Genomic DNA, 22,239 nt, shown 5'->3' with positions numbered 1-22,239 from the left:
CCCAACCAGTATTTAAGTTAGGATCCATGACAGGAGAAGAAAGCTGCCTAATCAGTTTAATCTAGGAATCCAGCATGAGAGAAGAGAAAAAGAGGGAACTACCGGAACAGCATTTACTCTAGGAATCCTGGAGGGGAGGACAGAAAAGGAGAGAACTAGCTAGTCCATGCTTAATCTATAAATTCAGGAGAGAAGAGAAAAGGAGAGAGCATTTAACTTAGAAATTTAAGAGGTGAGAAGAAAAAAGGAGAGAGCTACCCAACCAGTAACTAATTCAGGAATAAAGGAAGGAAGAAAAGAAGAGAACTACCCAACCAGAATTTAGGAAAGAGGGTAGAAAAGGAGAGAGCTATCCTAATCTATGAATCCATGAAGGGTGAAGAGAAAAGGAGAGAGCTATTCAACTGGTGTTTATTTAAGGAATCCCCAAGGGGAGAAGAGAAAAGGAGAGAGTTAATCACCTGCCTCTTTAAACTAGGAGAGTAGAGAAGAGAAAGACATGAAGAAGAGGTTGAGCAGAAGGAGTATCAAGTACCAATGGGATCATTTTTCTGGGGAGTCAGGGAAAGGGACTTGATATAATGCTGTTCTGTGGTTTTTGCAACTACATTCAAAGTAGTTTATATACTATATACAGGTACTTATTTGTACCTGGGGCACAGGAGGTTAAGTGACTTGCCCAGAGTCACAAGGAGCTGTAGAGGGAATTGAACCCATATCCCCAGGCCCAAAGTCTGCTACACTAACCTCTAGGCCACTAGGAACCTGGTGAAGAAATGGAGGGAAACCAAAGTCAAGGTTCAACTTTATTTAATATACCACAAATCACAAATATCTAAGCAGTTTACAAAGGGTAAGAGAGAAGTATATAAGGCAGGGGAGGAGAGAGGGAGAGAGACTAATGGAGTGACACATTGGGTAGCTAGGTTATTTTTTTATTTTTTATTACAAATCTTGTATTATAAGGAAAGGGGATACGAGGCAGGAACAAATAAACCCTAAATGAAACAAGAGGAGGGGAAGGAATAAGAAGAAAACGACTGGATAAGACGACCTACGAGAGGCTGGGAATCTAAACTGTATCAAAGGGTCCCTCTGGGTCCATGTTATGCAATACTGAAAGCCTTTTTGAATAGGTATGTTTTCAGAGCTGCCTTAAAATTTAAAGCAGAGAGCGCATTATGAAGCTCCAGGGATATGAGGTTCCACTGAGTAGGGACAACCACAGAAAAATAGGTAGATCTGGCACGGTGTGAACGGATCTGTAAGTGAGAAGGAATGATGAACAGATGTTGGTTAGAAGAACACAAAGAGTGAGCCGGGACATAGGGAAGATGTAATCTGAACAGAAATTGTGGGACTCCGGGATGGAGAATTTGATGTGTTAATGCTAGAACCTTAAATGGAAAGCCAATGTTCGGACTTCAGAAGGGGAGTAACACTATCATATTTCTTAGCCCCATGAATGGAAGGGAAGCAGCGTGTCCCAGAAGTGTGTGGAAAAAAGGAATCTGAACCCATTTGCATTCTATATTTTTTATGATAAGAATTTGCTTTGGCTAATGTTGCTATTTATTCAGTAAATACTTCTATTTTAGAGCACTGTACTCTGGTCTGAGGTGTCTCTATTAGCTAGCAGAAGTATGCCTTGAGTCTTGAAGTGGACAATTCTCTTCCCTTACTCAGGGAGGTAGCAATTCTACTAACTCAAAACAACAGAAACTCTCTGTAACAGCTACCGCTCCATTGCCCATTGCAGTTTTCTAACTGTGCAGGACATCAGACTCACAGAAACAGAAGCCTGCGTGGTCGCGTTGCTGATCTGCAAGGCTTCTACATAGAATGTTGCTAGTGGAGGAGTAGCCTAGTGGTTAGTGCAGCGCACTCTGTTTCTAGGGAACTGGGTTCAATTCCCATTGCAGCTCCTCATGATTCTGGGCAAGTCACTTAACCCTCCATTGCCCCTAGTACAAAATAAGTACCTGAATATGTAAACCGCTTTGAATGTAGTTGCAAAAACCTCAGAAAAGTAGTATATCAAGTCCCATTTCCCTTCCTTAACTCTCTTAGGAAGTAGCAAAATTCCATTTCTTTCACTAAGATGTGGCAAAAGCCTGAATTTTTGAGAGACTGAAATTTTTTAGGGAGGAGAATCCTAAATTGTTAGAAATTTTGAAATTCTGTCTTTCTGTGGTACAACCAAAGCAGTTTACATATTATATGCAGGTACTTTCTCTGTCCCTAGGGGGCTCAACAATCTAAGGAATCCTTTCACTAAGCTGTAGGAAAAAGCATTTTTCCTGCACACCAGGGCTCTTTTTACCGCAGCGGGTAAAAGCCCCCAGTCAAACATGGCCATGTAGTAAGAGAACTCTTACTGCATGACCATGTGGCGGGGAGTCCTTTCCGTTACCCACTGAGGTGTTGATAAGTGCTCCCACGGTAACTGGGCAGCGTGCGGCGATTCCTGATTACCGCCATGCAAGCCATTTCCGGAAGTTTTCTTTTTCCCCTGGAAATGGCATACGCTAGGGGCAGAACTACCGCCGGCGACTGCGTTGGGCCAGCAGTAGTTCCGATTTAGTGTGAATACGCTTTGTAAAAGGTCCCCACAGTTTTGTATGTGGGGCAATGGAGGATAAAGTGACTTGCCTAGAGTCACAAGGAGCTGCAGTGGGATTTGAACCATACCCCAGGTTGTCAGCCCACTGCAGTAATCATTATGCAATAATTTTTCATTACTATATTATTGAGCCTTAAATTCAGCCAGCATAGAGACTGTAATAAGTTAAATACCGACCACAGTGTTTAACTTATATCCATAAATTCACTGCAGCTATCAATATAAGCAGCGGTACTGACAGGGGTGGATGAACAGTGATCATTGCCCCCCCCCCCCCCCCCCCCCCCGGTCCTGCTACCTCCCTCTCCTCCTACCTTTAAGCAGCCAGTGCCCAGTTCAGATATATCTCCCTTTTCTATTTTTTAAACCCTCCTCCCCCTCTCAATCTCACTTGAACTTGCCCCCCTTCCCGTGATCCAGCAGCTCCCCCCAGTTTACCTTTCAACTTGTTTCTTTTGCATAGCAGCAATTCAGAGAAAGTTGCCTGTGCCGGCCCAGGAGTCTCCTCTCTGCTGCACCTCTGTGGAAACAGGAAGTTACACCACAGGGGAGGGGTGCGGCAGAGAAGAGACTCCTGGGCCAGCACAGGCAACTTTCTTTGAATCGCTGCTGCTGCTTTGCAAAAGAAACAAGTTGAAAGGTAAACTGGGGGGGGGGGGGGGGGAGCTGCCATGACACCTGTGGCTCTCCCCATTCAGACATTATAGACAGGAAGCAGGTACAAAAGGTCCCGGCACAAAAACAATCCCTGGGCATGTGGGAAGGAAGTACTGGGCCCTTCACTGCCCTGGGTCCTCAGGCATTGCCCGGTTACCCGTATGGTCAGTCCACCCCTGGGTACTGAATGTACATACAATGCAGTCACCGTGCTGGCACTGTACATTTAGCTTAGGCCCACGGCAGGCCTAAAATTAATGTATATAATGTATCTGGAGAGTGGCTGAATATCACCAACTAATACAAGTACTACCAGCTTGTTCAGACAGATTTTTGACTTGATGCTGCCTATGTAAGGTTCATTGGCCACAGGTGAATATATAACTTCTTTTCAATATCTCCCTGTTCGTAATTTGTATAGCGCTGCCAGGTACTGCACAGTGGGTCATTTGCAATGACATATCTCATGTTGTTGCATGCCATTAACAAATAAAAACAAGCAGAAAAAAATGCGCTTTTTTTTGTTCATTAATAATAGTGCACACTCTTTCCTAAAACTATGCATGTGTGAACCATCAGTACATGCACAAATCATCACATATTCACACATTATCAAGAATGCCAAGAGGTAGCACTCTTAACGACATTGCTCCCGAAGTGACAATGGCAAAATAAAATGAGCAATGCTGCACGTGACATGGGTTACAAAACAAAAGGACAAATTTTGGGCTGCCCATCCTGGGAATACAGTACTTTAACAGGTATATAGAACAGATAACCCCTAGTCTAGCATAGTTTCAATACTGGCAACCAAAAAATCATATACTGTATATTACTTTCATCTGTTTATTCAGGGTGACAGCTACACTGTGTCTTCTGTGGAAATGGTGAGAGAAAAAAACAACAACAATTTAGCATTAATACAGTTTTGTGTTGGGGGAAAAGTTCCGAAACTACAATTTCTGTAAAGGAAAGACATCTCTCTCTAGCTGTCCGTCTTGACGTATACCTTCTGGCACAATAACATACTGGCCCACTCACAAGGTCATCAGAGTCTTCAGTGGTGGAGGAGCCTGTTAACAGTGGGCTTTGACGGCCATCCTGCTGACAAAGCAGGCAATCACTCTGAATCATAAGCGACTCTGAGTCCAACTTCTCTGTTTTAATGCCTTCTCTATGCATTATGGGATTTCTCCTAGTTCTACCAATATAAATATTTTGAAGAAAGGTCATTACAGAAAAAAAAAACCCACAAGGCTAATCTAAAGGCTATGCGATGACTGAGTTTTAATGTATAGCACATCAACCCCCTCATTCTATAACCTTGTACGCACACTGTGTGTGCAAGTTATAGAACAGTACCAGTTACATGCGTAAGGTAATTGGTAAATGAGGTGCTAATTGTTATTTACAACCAATAGTCAGTGATAATGGGAGTTAATTGGCACTAATTAGCAGTTAACCCCTAGATTTCGTACATGGCACGCCAAACTTTGCACCCAATTTGTGCATGCAATCTAATTGAGTAATGAACCAATTACTGCCAATAACTGGCTGCTAACAATTAATTACTGGTGTTAATTGGCAACAATTTGGATTTATGCGCACATCTTGCTAAGTTTTAGACTATAAAGATGCGTGCATAAATCTTTTAGTGTGCAACTGAAAAGGGGGCATGGCTATGGGAGGAGCATAGGCAGCTCAGGAGCATTCACTAAAGATGCACGTAGTATTATAGAATGCACCTAATTTACACGTGAGGATTTGCATCAGGTTTCAGTTGGTGAAAAATCTCACACCAAAAGTTAGGTGTGGATCCTGCGCTCACTTTTTTTGGCACCCAAATGTGGGCGCCATTTACTGAACCTAGTCCTGACTGTGTAACTGTGCTTACTCACTATTCTAGAAACAGCGTGCAAAAGCTGTAGTGCAGGTTTGTCAAAATCCAGTCTTCATGGGCCACAAACAGGTCATATTTTCAGGATATCCCTAATGAATATGCATGAAAGTGATCTGCATACAATGGAGGTAGGGGCATGCAGATCTCTCTCATGCATATTCATTAGGGATATCCTGAAAAGCTGACCTTTTGCAGCCCTTCAGGACTGAACTTGGACAAACCTCAAGAGAGCATACATGTGGGAGGGGCTGGTGGGTGAGGGGCGTGTACTGCACTCATTTGCTAAGATTCTAGAATACTGTCAGTCACAAACACAACTGCAACGTTTAGTTGCGGCCATTTACTCCAGCCATTGGCATGGTGTAAGCAGCTGCACCTAAATGTTGATGGCAATTATGCGTGTAATTGCTGATAAAGAAATTTGTACTTAAATTTTGGTGACCTTTTCAAAATTACCCCTTTTGTGGGAGCAAATAATTATGAGAGGAGGTCAACATAAATAAATAAATAAATAAAATGATAAAGAAGAAGTACAATCTCTACATAATTCTACACAATACACAACACAACCTCTAACTGTAACGCATCTTTTCATTTAAGAAATGAACTGAGACATATCTTCTCAAGAAATCCAATGTTCCATATGCACTAATAGTTATTTTGCCAACCACTGTAAAACACAGCATCATACAACCTTGTAAATGTAATCTCTAACAACTATTAAATGTAAGCCACATTGAACCGAAACTTGTTTTTAGATAATTATGGGATATAAGTATGAATAAATAAATAAAACAAAATCCTATAAAGGAAACTGAGGACAGACAGGATCAAAACAGGATACCTCTCTCCTCAGAGGACATTTCTCATGCAGGACATTCAGCTCATACAGTGTACGTCATACACCCAGCTGCGAAACAAGTAAACTAATGAATGCTCAAGACATGTTTTGAATACAGATTACTTAAAGCATGTTAATGTATTTATACATCTTCCCCATTATCATATTCTCTGCATAAGATAGGCACCTCTTTCAGAAAAACCATATCTACTTCAAGTATAAGTCAATGAGCGGTCCTTTTACAAAGGCACGCTAGCGTTTTTAGCGCATGCTAATGATTAGCGTGTGTTAAACACTAGAATGCATGTAGGAATATATGGGCATCTCTAGCGTTTAGCGAATGTTTATTTTTAGCATGTGCTAAAATCGCTAGCACACCTGTGTAAAAAGACCCCTGAGTTTTTATAGCTGTCCAAATATATGCATATTAATCTGTTTTGTTATATTCTTCTGATTATGATTGCTAAATGGAGTTTGGGTGTATGTTCAAATTTAAAAAAAAAGATCTGAAGAAAAGAAAAAAAAAACATAAAATTTAAGCTGTTTGGTCTCCTCTCTTGCAACATAAATCTTTGCTCGACCTTCCTTGTTATCTTGAAAGACAAGTACATAGCTGCTATTGCATTGTCAAAAGAGAATGATTTTTGCATCAAAATCAAAAAAGTAAAAATGAAGAAAAAATTATTTTAACGGAGGACTAATAAACAATAAAGTAAATAAAGTAATTACTAAAATAAAAAGTAAAACATTACAAGGTTTTTTAGACCAATGATGAATGCCACAACCCCAGTGAAACGCCAAAATCATAGTAAACATTTGCATGTTTTGAGGTCTTTTCCACATTTTTCAAAATAGTACCATATATCTTTGTATTATCACTGGACTCTTCAGTACCCTTGACCCCTAGCAATAATCTTGCAGGTACTATCACTAGGGGTCGAGCTGTCAAATAAGTTTTCTGAAAGAGGTATTCCTCTATTGCAGGAGGATATATAAATATATTAATGTGCTTTAAGCAATCTAGAAGTAAAACATCTTTAGTACTCATTAATTTGCCTGTTTCATTGTTGGGTGTATGATGTCCACTTACCCTGTGGGTTGAATGTTCTGCAGGAGAACTGCCCTCTGTGGAGCAAGGTATCCAGTGTGATTCCATTTGTCCTCAGGTTCTTTTGCAGCATGTGAGAATTATTACGGGACTGTACTTTCTCACTCTTGTCATATGCCCTTATTTGGCAGCTTCAACCCTAGTGCCATTTTGAACCCTGAGTAGCAACTGGGGGTCGCTCCTGCTCCCACTAGGAAAGGGATGGGATTCTGGATTTAGTTCACGCCTTTTTCATTTGTATTTCAAGGTGAGTTACATTCATGCATGAGCGCCAGGGATCCTGTTAAGGCCTAGGATTAAAGGGGTGGGGGAGGATTAACTGTCTCCTCTATGGGGGGGGGGGGGGGGTAATACTGACACCTGAAGCAGTGGGTGAGATGCTGATACTGACACTTGGGAGGGGTGTTGAATTGTGATTGGGAGGGGGGGTGGGGTGGAGAGGTTTGGCAGTCCCATACTGTGCACCTTTAATGACAGTGGGGAAAAAAACAGAAATGTTGGGGTCAATATTCAAAGCGATTTAACCAGCCAGAAATGACTCTAGGCTGGTTAAAATCACTTGTTCAGGGTTGTCTGTTGTTATTCAGAGGCACTTAACTGGTTAGTGCCCCTGAATATCACCACAGACCGCTAAACTCAAAGCTGGCTATTTTGTGGGTGGTCCAGGGGTGGAATCAGTACTTATGTGGTTAAATGCTGATATTTTGTGGGTGATTTGGGGGCGGAGTCAGTACTCCTATGGTTAAATGGATATTTTGTGGGTGGTCCAGGGGTGGAGTCAGTACTTATGTGGTTAAATGCTGATGTCTGGTGGGTGATCCAGGGGCAGAGTCTGCACTTATGTGGTTAAATGGATATTTTATGGGTGGTCTGAGGGTGGAGTCAGTACCTGTATGGTTAAATGCTGATATTTTGTGGGTGGTATGGGGGCAGAGTCTGCACATTTGTGGTTAAATGCCGATATTCAGCACTTAACTGCTTAAGTTTAGCAGTTAAATCGGACTGCATGAAAGTCAGTCCTCTTTTTAGGTGATGTTGCTTATGCAATTAAGTGCTGAATATCACATTTAACCACAGAAGAGGTAGCCGGCCACATAAACCTACATGTTCAATGCCAGTGCCCAGACATGGCTCAGCACTGTATATCTGAGAATAACACCAGCTATGGCTAAAAAAACACTCACCGCCACTGGCTGAATATCGACCCCATCATTTTTTTCTTGTAATTTTGCTTTTATGACAATGGGGCTCATTTTCAAAGCTCTTAGACTTACAAAGTTACATAGGTTGCTCCATCGAGACCTACAGATAGTCTCATCAAAGCTCCCACCAGCTAATGAAGAGAACATTCCCTCTTCCTCACCATGCACATCCATCTGGGACTCATTCAACCAGGTCACAGAGGAAGTTCTTGAAAAAATCTCGAAAGGTCTATGGCCTACAACCTGCCCTCTTGAGCCCAGCCCAGCAAAGACAGTACAATGAGTGAGCATAGGCCTCATTGAAGGCGTCAAAAAAATTGTTAACACCTCTCTTGTGGAAGGGTAGCTGCTAAAAACACTAAAAATAGCTGAGGTGCACCCCCTACTGAGAAAGAGCTCACTTGACCAGGACAACCTCGAAAACTACCGACCAATCTCAAACGTTCCTTTTCTAGCAAAACTTATAGAAAAGACAGTCTGCATTCAACTCAACGACTGGCTAGTTGAAAGTAACTGGCTAGACCCATATCAATCTGGCTTAAGACCTGGGTATGGAGCAGAGATGGTTCTTGTGTCACTTCTTTATGATTGAAATACAAATCAATGCATGCATCAACCTCTTCCTATATAAGCACACAGCTCTGGAACACACTGCCACGTAACCTGAAAACGGTCTACAAAATTACCAATTTCCGCAAACTCCTGAAAACTTATCTCTTCGACAAAATATATCATAAAGAACAACACGCGTAACTCTACATTCTTTAAGATATCCAGGAATGTTTTTTAATGTCTTTTGCTTTCACACTATAATGTACCTAATGTCTATGGCTTTAACACTATCATGTATCTCACCGTCATATACCCAAAACTTCTGCTAAAACAAATGTATACTCTTTCCTATTTCCAGTACTATGTATTTCACCATCATGCACCTAAAACTTGCTGTAAAACCAAATGTACATTCTTTTCTATTTCCAGTATCCACGATGAATTGTAAGCCACATTGAGCCTGCAAAAAGGTGGGATAATGTGGGATACAAATGTAATAAAATAAAAAAATAAAATAAATCTTCACCTGCCTTCGACACTGTGGATTATAATACAATGCTTACAAGACTGGCAGAAACAGGTATCAGTGGCACAGTACTTACATGGTTCAAATCCTATTTGTCAGACAGATAACAATCAGGTCTGTTTAGCAACAGCACATCATTGCCTTGGACACTAAACTGTGGAATGCCACAGGGATTCATACTGTCTCCCATTTTATTTAATATCTACCTCAAGCTTCTGGCTGAGCTGCTTCGGTCAATGGACACAAAGTTCTACATCTGTGCTGATGATGTGCAACTATTCATGCCCATTGAACCAGATCTACTCACAGCTCTGAGTAAACTGTCTGCCAGCCTAACTGCAACTCAGGAATGGGCAAACAACAACAACAAACTCTGCCTGAACTCAAGCAAAACAGATTCTTTGGGTACCTAACACACGTGCACAAATATCTGACTTCAAAATGCCTTTTGGGAAGTATGAACTCACCCCAAAATCACAGGTCAGGAATCTTGGGATACTGCTAGACTCATCGCTCATTCTGATTCTGCAAATTCAAACTACCTTTAAAAATCATCTCCATATATTGAAAAGACGAGTCTCATCACAATGGTCCATGCCATGATAACATTACGACTGGACTATTGTAATGCTCTGTACACTGGTCAAACCAAAAAGAGTTTGTATCAGCCCCACCTAACTCAAAATGCTGCAGCATGACTGAGAGAAGACTGCAAATGGCATGACATCACACCCTTCTTGCAACAACTACACTGGCTATTAGTGCCTTACAGGGCTAAATTTAAAACTCTGTGATTTTCAAGGCCCTCAGATAAAAAGGGCCAGAGTACTAAAAGAAGAAGTTAGCTCTTACACACCTTTGAGACCTCTAAGGTCCTCTCAAGGAGCATCACTATCTGTACCCTAATCAAAGGAAATTGTACGACGTGATAACTGCCAGCTCGAGCCTTCTCAGATGTAGCCCCTACGCTCTGGAATTTACTCCCAGAGGGGCTGCGTATAACTGAAGACTACCTCTGTTTCAGGAAGCAGGTAAAAATCTGGCTCTTCTCCCAAGCCTTTAATGCATAGGGTGACTGGCTATACACCCATTCTGCACCTGGACTAGCTTGCTACACCCACTCTAACTTAGACCAATTCCTTATCTAATATAATAATTTGCTCCTCCAACATTCCAATGTGTCTCACTGGGATCGTAACCACCTGCTGACGTCACTCCTCCAACGTTCTGTGTCCCCCCTCCCTCCCAGTTCCATGGGACCCTGGAACTGGGAGGGAGGGACAGAGGGAGAGGGGACCCTGGAAATGGGAGGGAGGGGGACACTGGAACTCGGGAGGGAGGGAGGGGGGGCTGGAACTCGGAGGGAGGTGGAGGGGGCAGGGGAGAGATGCTGCACATGGATTGATGGAGGGAGCAGGGCACAGAGGACATTGCCTGCATATGGATGAATGCAGGGGAGATAGCATAATGCAGGGGAGGGAGGGGACCCTGAAACTGGGAGGGAGGCAGGGAGGGGACGACCATGGAACTCAGAGGCAGGGAGGGAGGGAGGGGACAACCCTATAACTCAGAGGGAGGGGGGGACAACAACCCTGGAACTCGGAGGGAGGGAGGGAGGGAAGGGGAACCCTGGAACTGGGAGGGAAGGGGGGCCCTGGCACACACTCTCATGCTCACACACACACTCACTCTCTCACAGACACACTCGCACCCAGTCTCACTCTCTCTCTGTCACACACACTCGCACATTCACTCTCTCTCACACAGTCACTCTCACACACACTCTCTCAAACATACACACTCCAAGGAAAACCTTGCTAGCGCCTGTTTCATTTGTGTCAGAAACGGGCCTTTTTTACTAGTATCTTGATAAACTGTACAAAGAACTTGCCTTTTGTTTAGCCACCCATTTATTCATCCCAATTTCTATACCACCCATCTTATCCCCATTTATATATTCGTACTTGGCCCCATAGCTATATGGTAAGTTGTATTGTAGAAAAGCATTAGTATCATAGCTTGAATGTTCTAATCGTGTGCTTATTAGATATTCCATCACTATTATGCTTACATCGTATTATATCTCTGTTATTTGAATTTCAGTGCTGTTAAATATGTATATTTTTTGATCCTGTTTCATGGTAGTCCTATTATTAGGTCTCAATTTGCTGCTTTCACATTTTCCTCTTTCATTCTGTCTATGTCTTTACTTGTTCATTTTACTATTGTTATGCTGTTAACAAAATTCTTTTATGTTAAACTGTACACCATCTTGGGCGAATCTCTTCATAAAGGCGGTTAATAAATCCCAATAAATAAATAAATATGGAACTTTGTAAGTCTAAGTGCTTTGACAATACACCTCCACATGAAACAACATGAGAAATGTCACTTGCATTTTCCATGTCATTTCAAATGAATGCACATCCTTAGTAATCTTATAAAATGATCATAGTCTCAACTTCCAGATATAAACATAATAAACACTGTTTTTCTGACCCCCCCCCCCCCCCCAGCTTTTCCTTATCATTTACAATCATCCCTTTGTTATACCAATATAATAAAACTTATTGTCTGCCTTATATAACCTTTCTATCTCCCTGAATGCCTTTGAGGCCTAAAATCAGCTTCTAATTTCCTAATCTTAAACAACAAAAATGTGAACCAGAGTTGCCAAGGGACATCAGCTGTTTCATGTCCAGTATTCTGTGACCCAGGACAGGAAGAAAGGGAATTTTCATACAGAGCAAATCCCCAAACCAGAGAAAAATCCAGGCCAAAGAGCCAGTTTTTTCAGAGAAGATTTATAAAACTTAACCAGCGAATGCCAAAAAAAACCCAGAAGCTATAATGATCTGCTCATTTCTTACTGAGAACTGTGTGCTTTCATGTTAGCCATAGATAGAGCTGAGCGCAAGGAACACCATCTGCTACAGTGTGTAAACTACCATAAGACTTTGGGGACTGAAGTAGATTTACAGAGCTGACTGCATGCATCATATGCAAGAGAATGTGAACACCTGTTAAACAGAGTAATTTAATCATGGAGGCCTGATCTCTAAAGAGCTTGCTCCCACTTGGTTCTATAGGAAAAGGACTTATTTTTTCCCAACAAATCAGGCCCTGAAATTCTTTAAAACAGCAAATAAGATAGAATAAGAAGGATATTTGGTGATATTGAGCCTCAGTCAGTAATCCCTAGCCTTGAGGGTTTCCAAGCCTGTCTTAATGTTCCCACAGCTAGTCTGGTTTTTGGGATATCCACAATGAATATGCAGGCAGGCTAGGATTTAGGTATAGGCTACACTGGCCACTGAGGGCACAGAATGCACTCAATCTGCAGTCCCTCCTTACCTCTCTACCCTCATCTCCCCTTACGTCCCTACCCGTAACCTCCGTTCTCAAGACAAATCCCTCCTTTCAGTACCCTTCTCCACCACTGCCAACTCTAGGCTTCGCCCTTTCTGCCTCGCCTCACCCCATGCTTGGAACAAACTCCCTGAGCCCATACGCCGGGCCCCCTCCCTACCCATCTTCAAATCATTGCTCAAAGCCCACCTCTTCAATGTCGCCTTCGGCACCTAATCACTACACCTCTTCTCAGGAAATCTCAACTACCCCAACTTGACATTTCGTCCTTTAGATTGTAAGCTCTTCTGAGCAGGGACCATCCTTATTTGTTAATTTGTACAGCGCTGTGTAACCCTAGTAGCACTCTAGAAATGTTAAGTAGTAGTAGTAGTAGTAGAATACAGAGCATGTGCTGCTTCAAATGAGCACCACTGTGACACTATTACCTTCCTCTGCTCCACTCCTGGTTTTCCAGTCTTTGGATTCTCTGATCCCCACATGCCCCACTTCCTGATCCCTGTGATCTGCTGTCTGGTATCTGCCCCTATAAATATGCATGAGATATATGCATATATGCTGGGTGTAATCCTTGGTTTGGGTAGAGCATTGATGGGCTACACAAAAGTCTTTTTATTTGGGCTTTTTGAGAGCAGAGTCCGGTTTAGAAAAGTGGAGGGTAGTCTAGAGGTTACAGCACCAGACGTGATATCCAGGGGTGCCGTGTTCAAATTTCACTGCTGTATCTTGTGATCTTGGGCAACTCACGTAACCCTCTATTGTCTCACGTATGAAATTAGATTGTGAGTCCTCCAAGGACAGGAAAATATCTAGTGTATCTGAATGTAACTAACTTTGAGGAGCTACTACCGAAAAAGGTGTGAGCAAAATCCAAATTAAGAAAATAAATAAATAGAAGGCTAACTAGGACAAAATCCACTTTCCTTCTCTCAAGCAATAAAGCAGCCCACATGTTATGGGGTTGCTTAAAACTGTGGAGGGTTTTACCTTAACTTCCATACCATACAAGTGGGAGAGTCTTCAAAATCCATATGTAAACCACATATATGTATCAGTTAAGCAATAGAGAGAAAACGCTAACACACTCTTGGTAATTCTTCTTTCAATTAGTTACAATCCTAGAGGTAAAGCAAGTTCCTCCCACTCCTGCTGGATTAAATACCCTTCTTCTTCCTCCTACCTCTGCTTCTCTCAGGTAGTGGTGGTGGGAAAGAGGTTCCCTGTTCCTGTATTCCCCTGAAACAGCGTGTCAGATGGCTCCTCAGGGTCAGAAACCGTGCTAGTTAAAGGCCTAGTTCTGGTAGATTAGAAGGTGCCAACCTCACTGCCTTTTAAGAGCCATAGGCCTTGGGGGAAAAGGCGTATACCACTGGCCTACCCTATTAACAGCAGCAAATTCTAATGGTTTAGTGAATCCCAAGAACCCCTATCTATCTATCTATCTATCTATCTATCTATCTATCTATCTATCTATCTATCTATCTATCTATCTATCTATCTATCTATCTATCTATCTATCTACAGTAGCTACATGTGTAAGTAAAAAAAACATGGCCCTCTCAGGAAGCCCCACCCCTTTGGACTCCACTGCCCCCCCCCAAGTAGCTGCTCCCTGGGGGTCTATAACCCCAGGTCTACCAGAAAGGTGATTTTCCTGAAGAGGGACAGTAGCACCATCTTGCAAAATACCACCACTGACCACAAGTGGCATGTTGCACCATGTCATCAGGAGTCAAGTGTGGCTATTTTGCAGGATATCACAGCTGGGGCAGTAATGAGTGGGCATCATTTTTACCCCGTCAGGAAAAGCTAAGGAATGGGGATACCGCTGGAGACAGACACTTTTTTGAAAAGGGGGTCCCACAGGAGGCAGGGCTTATTGGGGGGGAGCCAGATTTTTTTTAACATACACTTAGTTGCCATTGGTATAATGGGGGACAGGGCTCGTGATAGAACAGTGTGTTTTAAGCCTATAAAATTGCCTTTATTAATTATTGAAGTGCATTTCTCTAGTTTGGCCAGCAGGTGGGGTGCATGTTATGTTTTAAGCTCTTACAAAGAACTGACCTTTCTTTCTTTTAGTTAACACATAGATAAAGGAAATGCCGATAGTGATGTAACCATAAACTTGTTGACTGGGCTCTGATTGACCCAGGAGCTCTTTTCATTTGGAGTGTAATGTTTTTCCCCAGTTCCAGCATGGGAGAAGAGAGAGAGAGAGAGAGAGAGAGAGGAAGCTCTTTGCTGAAGCCCTGTAAAACAGTTATATTTGATAACTGGTGTGCAGCTATATGACTTGATCTCCCCAGTTATGTTTTAGAAAGTACACAAATGTTTAGTTAGTGTTATAATTGATTCATATTTCAGTTACCTGTTATTGTTTGCTGATTGCACATTTTTTGTTCATTGTTCAATTTTTCAGACAATAAACATTTTCTTTTAGTTTATTGCATCTGCCTGTCTGGACTGACAAAGAATCCTTGTGGTTTGTGTGTTGGGTCTGTGAGTGCTTTCTGGGAACTATGGGAGCACTGGGAGTGTGGCCCCAGTAACCTAGAAATCACTGGGGATAATATGAGAGCGGGAGACTCACCCTGAGGCAGTTGTGACCCAGTTGGTGGGAGGAGGGTGCTAGTGTAGAGCACAAGCAGCAGGTGCAGGTGAACCTGAGCTGTGCTGGTGATAGATTCAGTAAGTGGCTGTGGGGTAACCCCAGGCGGGTGGCTAGGCGTTTTGTGACAGCTCCCAAGGACCAATAATCCACAAGGGATTTTCTTCCCTAGGGTCCATCAAAAGGCATCTCTTTTTTTCATAAAGTCTTTAGACATTTTGCCCTGGTGCAGAATGACACAAGGCTTGGGGGGATGTTACTAGCATTCTAGGCCATAGGGAATTGGTGACATGAACCACATGGCCCTTCTAAGTTTAAAGGCTAGTTTTGAGGCATCCAAAATAAAGATATTAATTATAGCTTCCTAATGGGCCCTTTTACTAAGCTGCAGTAAAAGGCCGTAAAAACAAATGGCCATGCAGTAAATTCACACTTGCCGCAGAGCCATTCCACAGGGGTGAACTTACCGCCGCCTAGGGGCTCCCACATTAACCTGGTGGTAACTGAGCAGTGCGCAATGCCTAATTACAGCCAGCTGGTGCTGGAAATGGTGTACACTGCAGGTGGAACTACCGCCCACACCCGCATTGGGCTGGCGGTAGTTCTGGATTGCTGCGCGGCAACCCTTTAGTAAAAGGACCTTTAGGTGTAGTTATCGTCTTATCAAAATCAAGTCTACCTAATGTTGAACAAATACAGCCTGCTCTGATGGGCTTTTGGACCTGCTAATCATTTTCTGCCCTGGGCCCCAGCATATTTAATACCTGTACTATCTTCATGTCTAAGTGTCAACACCTCCACATGGAACCTGTCCGATCTGAACCATTCATTTTTTTCAACATGTATATTAGTAAAATGGTTGCAACCAGTGCACAGGCCAGCAAATATATGTGCTTTTCTACTTGTATTTCTTAAAACAGCTCTGTGTCAACGAAACCTTTTCTATAATACCACAGGAACTGAGCATGTCCCAATCTGGACATCTCCATTCTGATCTCTATGCTCTATGTAAAATGAGGCCTCATGCGTTCCAAATAACATAGCCATGTGTCAAAGCAGTGCCAGTTTAGTTTTCCTAAGGATTCAGGGGAGCGGCAAAGATTGTCCACAGTTACCCGGTTCCAGCTCTATATGCATCATTGTAGGGAAACTTTACAGTAGGATTTAATGTGTAAGGCACATGGAAATAGACCCCACATCACCCCATCATCCATCCCTAGCTTAGATATCAAAGAGATGGCATTGGGATAAAGAGAAAGTGAACGGAAGAAAATTAAAGACTCATATGAAATAATTCGAGAGAGACACAAAAAATTTGTAGGATACACTGCATGTAAAGAAGTTGAGAGAGAAAAAAGATAAAGCATAAGTGTCTGCAAACATAAAGAAAAAGTGATTATTTTTTTCTTGGCATATTTCTGGCTCTCTGTCTAATTATTAAATATCCATGAGGGATGCTCAAAATAACACTTCTGGGATTGTATAATATTTCTGAATATGCATCAGAGTATTCTGTAGGACACATTTGCCCTGAATACCCCTTCCCCTCAATTATAATTTTTTGCTTGATCATCCTGTATGCAGCAATCTGAATGTCATAAAAACACCAAACTTGGAGAGAAGGTTTTGAGATTTGCAAAATCACCTTGCTCACTGAACATGTAAAAATCCTAAATTCAGACAGTCTCTGGTTTAGGATCCTGGCAGATAATGTAAGCAATGTGCATATCCAATATAATATTGTCTCTCTGACACCTCCAAAGAGTGCAGATATGGAAATCACATTCGAAATATCTTAAGACCTATAGCCTTGGTCTTTACTTCTAGTCCTCAGGGGCTGTCAACAGATCAGGTTTTCCACTGTGAACATGCATGAAGGAAATTTGCATACTTTTGCAAATCTTTCTCCATCATATTCATAATGGATATCCTGAAAGTCTGACCCATTGGTGGATGTCGAGTACTGGGAGTGGAAACCAAGGATGTATAGGTTACCTTAAACCACTTGAACAATTTTATTCTTTATTACTTTGTAGCTACAGTACATTCTCTGCCTAAGATGGATGCATGTCTTCCATAATAGCCATACATTGTAGGAGAAGAAAAAAACTTAGGAAGCTTTTAAAAGTATTCTCAGTGGAAACTGTAATATCATCATCTGATGGGGTGGGATAAATGGATGCTATGAGGTCTCAAATGTGTTTTAACTCAGATCTAAGTTATTAAATCTAAGTCATGAACTGAGGATGGTCCCTTTTGGGTCTTTCAGCAGAGATGTAGAATCTGTATAATACTAGGAGTTAAGGCTCTGCCATACAACTCCATTGGCAAGAGTGGACTGCACCACTGACAAAGAAGCAGGCTTAGCACTTTTGTTAAAAAAAAAAAGATAAAATATATGATTTCAATTTTTTCTGGCATGGTGCTATATTATGGGCCCTGGGTGTTTATTGCCTTAGCACAGGGGTTCCCAACCCAGTCCTTGGGACACACCCAGCCAGTCAGGTTTTCATTTTCAGTGAATATGCATGACATATATTTGCATGCAATTGAGGCAGTGCGTGCAAATTTATCTCATGCATATTCATTGTGCATATTCTGAAAACCTGACTAGTTGGGTGTGTCCGAGGACTGGGTTGTGAACCTCTGCCTTAGCACAGTGCTTCTCAAGTCAGTGGGGCTTTCAGGACACCCACAATAAATATGCATGAGATAGATTTGCATACCAAGGAGGCTGAGCATGGCACAAATCTATTTCAGAAAAAACAGGAATCCCCTCCCCCCCACGGTGTATCCAATATGCAGTAGAAGTGGAGGTCGACTCAATGGCTTCTAAATAGGGAGTAAAATTCAAAAGGATCTTTACTGAACCAGGCACCAAGTGTAGGGACCCGACACTGGACATTGTTTCAGCGGGTGTGACCGCCTGCTTCAGGGGTCACAAATCACTGTAAAGACTGTTGTATGATTGCAACTCTGTAACTGCTTGTTCAATATAGTCTGTCAAAAAAGAGGTGTGCAGGACTATGGAGAGCACATCAAACACAGCAATTAGGCAATAACAAAGTGCTACACCTCTTTTTTTGACACACTATATTGAACAAGCAGTTACAGATGTGCAATTATACTACAGAGTCTTTACAGTAAGTTGTAACCCTTGAAGCAGTCACACCCACCGAAACACGATCTCGTGTTGGGTCCCTCCTCTTGGTGCTTGGTTCAATAAAGATTATTTGATTAGCACTCCGTTTTTGGAAGTAATTGAGTCGACCTCCACTTCTTCTGTTGCATACAAATCTATCTCATGCATATTCATTGTGGATATTCTGAAAACCTGACTGACTGGGCATGCCCCGAGGACTTGGTTAACTGGGTTAAGTTACTAAATGATGCAGGAATTTTGTCCTCTTAAATCAGGGATGGGCAACCTCAGTTCTAGAGGGCTGCTGCCCAATCGGGTTTTCAGGATTTTCCTAATGCATATTCATGAGATCTGTTTGCATGCACTGCCTTCATTGAAAGCAAACAGATCTCATGCATATTCATGGAGAAATCCTGAAAACCCAACTGGGCTGCAGCCCTCCAGGACAAAGGCTGCAACCCCTGTCTTAAATTATTTTGAGAAATAAAATCAGTTTCCAAATCCTCACAGTATTTTCTGAGCTATGACATAGCAGCCTCCAATGCGAAGCTGCATTGGTAAAAGGAAAATCTTTCCTGCCCAGCAAATCGTGAAGCCGTTCCGTCCATATAGGCATCTGAATCTATATATTCTGATTTCTTTTATTTAAAGACGTTTTATTAAAACTGCCAGACTTGACCCAACAACAAGCAGAAACCAGCCTCATTTCCAGAGCTCCATACCCATCACTCCAATGCACTGTCTCATTTTTATCATTTTATTTTTGAGGACTTTTGCCCCAGCCCCTCCTTTCTGTAATTATCTAGTGTGTGCACTAGGTGGCACTGCACACCCAGCACAGCCAGCGCTTACCTGACCCGTGCTGCTGCCGCAGGATCGCTGCTTTGCCCGGTGGAGGAGAGGCCGAGGAGGCTGCTGCTGCGGTGGAGGCTGGAGCTGGCTCCGGTCCCGGAGGCCCGGGCCGCTTGTCGCCGGCAGGTTCGGAGGTAGAGCGACTGCCTGGGCTGAACCTGCGGGCGCCGCTGCTCTGGATGTGCGATACTGCCTCGGCTGCCTGCATGTCGGGCGGGTTGAAGCGGGAATGGACCCGCAGCATTGCCTGCGCCTTGTGCTCCTGGGTCTCGTCGTCGCTGTAGTCCGACACCCGGCACTCATACAAGCCCTCGTCCTGCTTCCTGACGCCTGAGAGTCGCAGCCGGTGGGAGATGTCATTGCCTTGGACACGCACCGTCTGCAAGGGACACACACACACGGATCAGCCCCGGCTGTCTGGGGAAAGGCACAGATTTTAGCTCTTCCTAAGTGGTCAGCTCAATCCTGCCTACAGGGAAGCAGCTCTATTTCTCTCTGTTCTGCCTGTACGGGACAGCCCAATGTCTCTCTACTGTGCCTATAGAAGACAGCTCGGTTTCTCTCTTTTCTACCTATGGAAGACAATCCAATTTCTCTCTGCCATGCCTAACGGGGGGGGGGGGGGGGGGGGGGGGGGGGGGGGAGGGGGGGGCAATTCAGCACTGCCTGCAGGGGACAGCTCCATTTCTCTCTTCTACCGATATGGCACATTTCGATTTCTCAGTGCAATGCTTATAGGTGACAGTTCGATTTATCTCTCTGTTCTTCCTATATGGGACAACTGAACGCTACTTAAAGGGGACAGCTCGATTTCTCTCTGTTCTTCCTGAATAGTCAACCCTGCCTAAAGGGGGCAATTCCATATCCCTCTTTGTTCTGCCTATATGGGACAGCTCAGCTTCTGTCACCTATCCTTATATAGAGGACAGCTCAACTTCTAGCAATGCTTATAAGGGACGACTCTTTAAGCTTTTCTCTCCCATTAGCAGACAGGTCGTTTTCTCTCAGTTCTGCCTATAGGGGAACAGCTCAGCTCCAAGCTGGCTATAAGGGACAGCTTTTATACAGAATTGTTCAACTTCTGGCCCTATCTTAAACAGCAGCTGAGCTGTCCCCAGCCCTGATTATTAGGACAGATCAGCTCCTCTTAACTTAAGCAGTCCAATGGTATCACTTCTAAATGCTCAGCTCTGCTCCCACTGCCTGACTATGATTATCTGCTATAGCAAACAGTAACAGGAATGATATCCCACACTGCTCCCCCTTTGTCCCTCAAAGCCACAATTTTCAAGTTGCAAAACTGGACATGGTCTGTAGAAAACAGCACAGTGGTCACCTGACTTCCATTTTAGATTGTAACATTTACCATTTTCAGCTACAAATGCACTCAAGTGTTGGCTAGATGCACAGGTATCCCCCCCCCCCCCCCCCCAAAAAAAAAAAAAAAAAAAACAGGTTTCGCTGTTTCTCAAAAGAATCCCTGCAAGGCACTCAATGAGAGATCAAAATATGTTTCAAATTTTAAGCATAGCAATCCTTCTTAGAGCTTTTATAACATCATCACTATTTCTAACATTGAAAACTATTATTTTTTTTCAGAGACATCAACAAAAAAATATAGCACATTCCCTGTGGCGTTTCCAGATACACTTTCACCATGGGGGGAGGTGAGGAGAAGAGACAGCTAGTGGCAGCCATGGTTCTGTAGACTGCTGAGCAAGGGGCTGATGCTCAAAGCTCTGGCGCTAAACCAACCACGCAAACCCCGTAGCGTGACAACACAGAAGACTAGCTAACCAATGCTCAAAGCAATTTATTTATTTGGATTTTGCTCACCCCTTTTTCAGTAGTAGCTCAAAGTGAGTTACATTCAGGTAGACTGGGAATTGCATTCAAAATTTTATGCACGCTATTAAACCAAAAGCAAAGGGAAATGGGACTTGATACACTGCCTTTCTGAGGTTTTTGCAACTACATTCAAAGCAGTTTACATATATTCAGGTACTTATTTTGTAGCAGGGGCAATGGAGTGTTAAGTGACTTGCCCAGAGTCACAAGGAGCTGCAGTGGGAACTGAATTCAGTTCCCCAGGATCAAAGTCCACTGCACTAACCACTAGGCTACTCCTGGTGCATGTACACAAAAGTTTCATGGTAAGTGCAGATCCTGTGTGCATGCCTCATGCAAAACCGGAAGTGCAAACACACATCAGCACTGTTCTTCTGCACCCTTAAATATAAGCTTTTCAAAAATTGTTTGCACTTAAATTTTTGAAAGGCTCATATTTAAGCGCAGAAAAACAGGCGTCAGTGTGTGCTTTCACTGTTGTTCGGACATCAGTCACATATTTGTTCCTCACTATCAGTGTTTACAGGCTGCACAGGCTTCTTTCCGCTTCCAAAACAACATAATGTCAGAAATTCCGATGAAATCCTCTTCTGAAAAACTTCAGTGCCACCCCTGAGCTGGTGGTAAGTTTTTAGCGTTAAAGCCAGCATTTTATTTCTGTGCAAAAACTTCAGTGCCACCCCTGAGCTGGTAGTAAGTTTTCAGCATTAAGGCCAGCATTTTATTTCTCTGCTGTTGCTTGAGCATTGGGAGGGAATACCGAGTAACCTCACTGACATCCATTTCAATCCGTTTAAATACAATTTGCAGCCATCTTTGCTGCGTACATCAATACCTGCGCAAGAGTCCTCGGAACATTTTATGCACATTAACGTATGTGCTAGTCCAGCGCTAATCACCTGTAATGCTTGCGTTAGGTTTTAAAACAACAGTCCCCAGGAGACCCAGCCTTGACTCTTACATGCCGTTTCTGCTCACACCACTGATGCTTTAAAGAAGCATTTCTGT

At 42.9% G+C, this 22,239-nt stretch overlaps 1 protein-coding gene across 1 annotated transcript in view; it reads right to left on the bottom strand.

Moving 5' to 3' along the window:
- Nucleotides 1–22,239, bottom strand: part of VSTM2B (V-set and transmembrane domain containing 2B) — a 123,545-nt gene that overhangs the window by 84,419 nt on the left and 16,887 nt on the right. Inside the window, exon 4 of the mRNA XM_030204393.1 lies at nucleotides 19,384–19,762. Coding sequence (XP_030060253.1) covers nucleotides 19,384–19,762 — 379 coding nt within the window. The remainder of the gene's footprint in view (nucleotides 1–19,383; nucleotides 19,763–22,239) is intronic.

The sequence above is a fragment of the Microcaecilia unicolor genome, chromosome 5, assembly GCF_901765095.1.
Source record: "Microcaecilia unicolor chromosome 5, aMicUni1.1, whole genome shotgun sequence".
NCBI classification, from domain to species: Eukaryota; Metazoa; Chordata; class Amphibia; order Gymnophiona; family Siphonopidae; genus Microcaecilia; species Microcaecilia unicolor.
The sequence above is the reverse complement of the archived record's forward strand: the minus strand, read 5'-3'. Positions and strand labels throughout refer to the sequence as shown.